This window comes from Hibiscus syriacus, unplaced genomic scaffold (assembly GCF_006381635.1).
Source record: "Hibiscus syriacus cultivar Baekdansim isolate YM2019G1 unplaced genomic scaffold, ASM638163v2 tig00110347_pilon, whole genome shotgun sequence".
In the NCBI taxonomy this organism is placed as follows: domain Eukaryota; kingdom Viridiplantae; phylum Streptophyta; class Magnoliopsida; order Malvales; family Malvaceae; genus Hibiscus; species Hibiscus syriacus.
The window spans coordinates 42070-46207 of NW_024062698.1; the positions used below are offsets into that span (position 1 = coordinate 42070).

At 39.3% G+C, this 4138-nt stretch overlaps 1 protein-coding gene across 1 annotated transcript; it reads left to right on the forward strand.

Annotated features, from left to right (window-relative positions):
• The first annotated feature begins 2542 nt into the window (after positions 1 to 2542).
• LOC120120775 lies at positions 2543 to 3120 on the forward strand. Its single transcript, XM_039140309.1, has 2 exons — positions 2543 to 2726; positions 2801 to 3120. Exons 1-2 carry the CDS (start codon positions 2543 to 2545, stop codon positions 3118 to 3120), a joined length of 504 nt encoding a protein of 167 aa, XP_038996240.1.
• Positions 3121 to 4138: the final 1018 nt, after the last annotated feature.

The window sequence follows — 4138 nt, forward strand, 5'->3', positions numbered from 1 at the left end:
GAAGGTCACCTGGTTCCTCAATGGAATGTGTCGCTGAAAGCTCCTCCGCCGAGACGGGGCAATCTAGCGAGTTGATGGTTGGGTGAGGATTGCATGGAAGACGTCCCTTCACAAATTTTGAAGGGTGTGGCTATTGACCTGAATAATGGTAAGAAGGAGGTAGTAGATCAGACAAAAGTGTGGGTTGAACGTACTTTTAAACAGATGGGAGGAAGTATAGCACAAGTTGACGAATCTGATATTATTATGACTTCGGTAGAGGAAACAAATCATTTGCATAAAAAGGACAATGTGAAGCGATAACAGAATATTCCAGCAGCTCCAAAGGTGCAAGTTGAGAATGTGTCAAGAAATATTGAGATATTGGCAAGCCTGTGTCCGCAGGCTAGCTGGATGCAATGAAACTCCTAAGTTGGAACGCTTGGGGATTGGGGATGCCGCAGACTATTCATCGTCTCCGAAATTTGTTGAGAGACGTAAATCCTTATGTAGTTTCCTTTATGAAGATGAAACTACATAATTCGCAAATGGAGAAGGTTCGTAAGTCTTGGGGGGGTTTTGAATGGTATTGAGGTAGAGCACCTAGGGACTCGGGGTTTTAGTTTGGACTGGAAAAGAGGTATTGATGTTGTTCTGAGATCTGCATTTCTTTCTCCCATTGACGTAGTGATTTCGGATGCTGAAGATGGTAAATGATGGAGATGTACAAGTTTCTATGATGCTCCAAAATAAGGTCATTGCCGTGAGTCGGGGGATCTCCTGCGACGTTTAAGTGATGGAATTGATCTTTTGTGACTTATGTGATTTCAATAAAATCATGTTTTCGTTGGAGAAACAAGGGGGTTCGGTGCGTAGTGAAAGACAAATGAGTGATTTCTATATAGTAATTGAGAAATGTGAATTGGTTGACATTGGCTTTACGGGGTCCTAGTTTACTTGGGAGAGACGTCGACGTGAGGAAACTAATATTAGGGAGCGACTTGATAGGGGTCTCACAAATAATGCCTGGATGTAGTCGTTTTCCAATTATTCTCTTCATCACATGCTTCATAGCGTTTCTGACCATTGCCCTTTATTGCTCAATATGAGGGCTATGGACTTGCAACAACGAAGATGACACTTCAAGTTTGAGGCATCGTGGTTATTGGAAGATTCCTAGAAGGGAAAGGTTATTTGGTTGTGGTCGGAAGCGCTTGGTCTGGTCCCTGATAAGTTAAACCATGTCTGTCGTGGTTTGGATGCATGGTTTAAAAATACTTGTCGAATGAACCGATTAACTACAGATGATCTGAGAAAGCATTTAGCCGATTTAATGGAGCTTGCCTCATCAGATGAAACTCTAGGTGAAATTGTGGATGTCAAGTTTCGTCTAAATTTGAAAGTGGATAAAAAGGAGTTGTATTGGGAACAAAGGGGGAGGGCTAATTGCTTGAAAAATGGTGATAATAATACAATTTATTTACATAGGTTCTCTTCGAATAGAAAACAAAGAAATAAAATTGATTGTCTTGAGGATGATAATGGAGACCGTGTTGATAGTGAGTTGGGAATACGATCGCTCGCAAATGAGTATTTTCAGCTTTTATTTATGTCAAACTTTTCTATTATGGATCATACGGTTTTGGATGGTTTAACACTATGTGTTACTGGCAGTATGAATGCCTCTTTGCTTAAGGAGTTTTTTTACGAGGTTACAAACGATGTTAAATCAATGTTCCTGTTAAAAGCCTTGGGAGAGGATGATCTTGGAGCGTTATTTTACCAACATTTTTTGCATGTGATAAAACTGGAGATTTCCGGGTTCTGCATTAGGATTTTGAGTGGACATTTTGATATGAAGACAATAAACCAGACGTATATAGTGCTTATTCTGAAAGTTGAAGACCCAAAGAGGCTAAGCCAATTTAGACCCATCAATCTATGCAATGTTTTGTTAAAGATAATCTCTTGATGTTTGCATTGATGAAGCCCAAAGCGCCTTTGTACCGGGCCATTTAATAAATGATAACATCCTTATAACTTATGAAGCGATGCATAGTTTCTTGGAGATGCGAGATGGACGTAAAGATTATTTTACTTTGAAACTCGATATGAGCAAAGCTTATGATCAAGTGGAGTGGCATTTTATTTGGCCTGTCATGGAAAAGATGAGGTTCGCTTAGGAGTGGATTGACCACATTAAGAACTGTGTTTCAACAGTATCTTATTCAATTGTTCTCAATGGGGTTACAGGTGAACAATTTTCTCCAAAAAAGGGGCTTAGACAAGGTGACCCACTAAGTCCGTATCTTTTTTTCATTTGAACTGAGGGTCTTTATGTGCTTTTATGGCAAGCCCTTTTTTCGAGGGACCTCAAGGGAGTTGAGATTAATAGAGCATCGTCTTTTTATTTCTCACCTCCTCTTTGCGGACGACAACCTCATCTTTGGGGAAGCAAATGCTCAAGTAGCACTCCAGATTAAGGAAATTCTTTGAGTTTGTAGTGATAGCTTGGGTTAAGCCATTAATTTGGATAAGTCGAGGATTTATTTTCAGTTTAAATATGCTAGATGCAAATAGAAGCGATGTGCGTCAAATTCTAGAGGTATCAAACGAAAAAAATCCTGAGAAATACCTTGGTCTTCCTTCAATAGTTGAAAGAAATAAGAAGGGGGCTTTTGTACATTTGTTTGATAATTTTCGAAGCCATATAAGGAATTGGTCCGTGAAGGCTTTTTCTCAAGGAGGTAAGGAGGTCTTTATCAAGTTCGTGCTCCAAGCTATTCCTTTATTCTCTATGAACTACTTGCTTCTCCCTTAGACCCTTTGTTTGGAATTAAAAAGTATAATGGCCAACTTCTTTTGCCAAAAGTTAGAGAACAAAAGGGGAATTCACTGGTGTTCTTGGAATGCCCTTTGGCAGTCAAAAGAAAATTGTGGTTTGGGTTTCGATATCTAGCAAAGTTTAACATCGCTTTGTTGGCAAAATATGGTTGGTGGCTTCTTATTTATCCTACTTCGTTTTTCGATCGTCTTTACCGTGCAAAGTATTATCCGACGGGGGACTTCTTGAGTTCTAGCGTTGGAGCTGCCTCGTCCACATTTGACGTAGTATTTGGTGTGCTAAGGGTCTTCTTTTGAAAGGGATGAGGTGGAAGGTTGGGATGGGCACCTCCATCTCAATCTAGAATGATTTAGCGTAACCGGTAAATCCTCCAAAATTGGTTGCTTCGGCTAGGAATGAAATTGACACCAATTCGAGAGCTTAGAACCTTGATATGGTTGCTGATATGTTCAATGCTGAGGATGTAGATTTGATTGCTAGAATTCCACTTTCTCAGTTTCCCCAAGAAGATTGTCGGGTTTGGGGAGGTGAGAAATCGGGACTGTACACCGTTCGTACTGGATATCATTTGTTATTGGATGGGGTTGTAGTCTCACAACAAGATAAAGTCGTTTTTAGCAAAATTTAGGCTTGCTCGTGTCAATGAAAAATAAAGATTCATGTTTAGAAATCCGCGTGTAATTACATCCCGTCTAAGCGTAATTTATTTAACAAACGTATCATGCACCCAATGTGCTCAAATAGTGATGATGTAGTGGAGTCAGGCAGCCATATTGCTCGTGATTGTGCTTGTAACCCCCACAGACCGATAAGGGTAACTAGATCCGATCTGGGGTGTCACATTTGGCCACCGGAGCGACCCACTGTAAAAATAGCGGAAAATTTAAAACTTTTTAAATTATATGTAAACTAATAAAATCAGTTGTCACTATTTAAAAATAAAACAGATTTCCAGACTCGTATATAAATCAAAATACAATTACATGCCCCTAATCACATGTACCATACTCTGCAACAACGCCGAAAAAACTCCCTTACTGAAGTCGATAGATGCACTGGTACAATTCTTTTAACCTGAAAAGGTGAGTAATAGAGTGAGCTTCGAAAAGCTCAGTAATACAGAACTACCAGATAATGCTGAAGAACGTGCAGATACATATAAACATACATATCATTATTATTTCCGAACATTTATAGATTTTTATGATGAGCAAAGATTCTACTGATATTTTAGATAGTAACGGACAATGAACTTTCAGTTCAAACAAGTATTTCGGATGACTGAGTTCAGGAGATCAGAATAGGTTACTAGTG

Excerpts from the sequence above, each read along its gene's own strand:
- LOC120120775 (XM_039140309.1), top strand. The coding sequence starts at position 2,543 with ATGCTAGATGCAAATAGAAGCGATGTGCGTCAAATTCTAGAGGTATCA. Across the intron at positions 2,727-2,800 it reads GAAGGCTTTTTCTCAAGGAG|ACCCTTTGTTTGGAATTAAA; the intron begins GTAAGGAGGTCT and ends CTTCTCCCTTAG.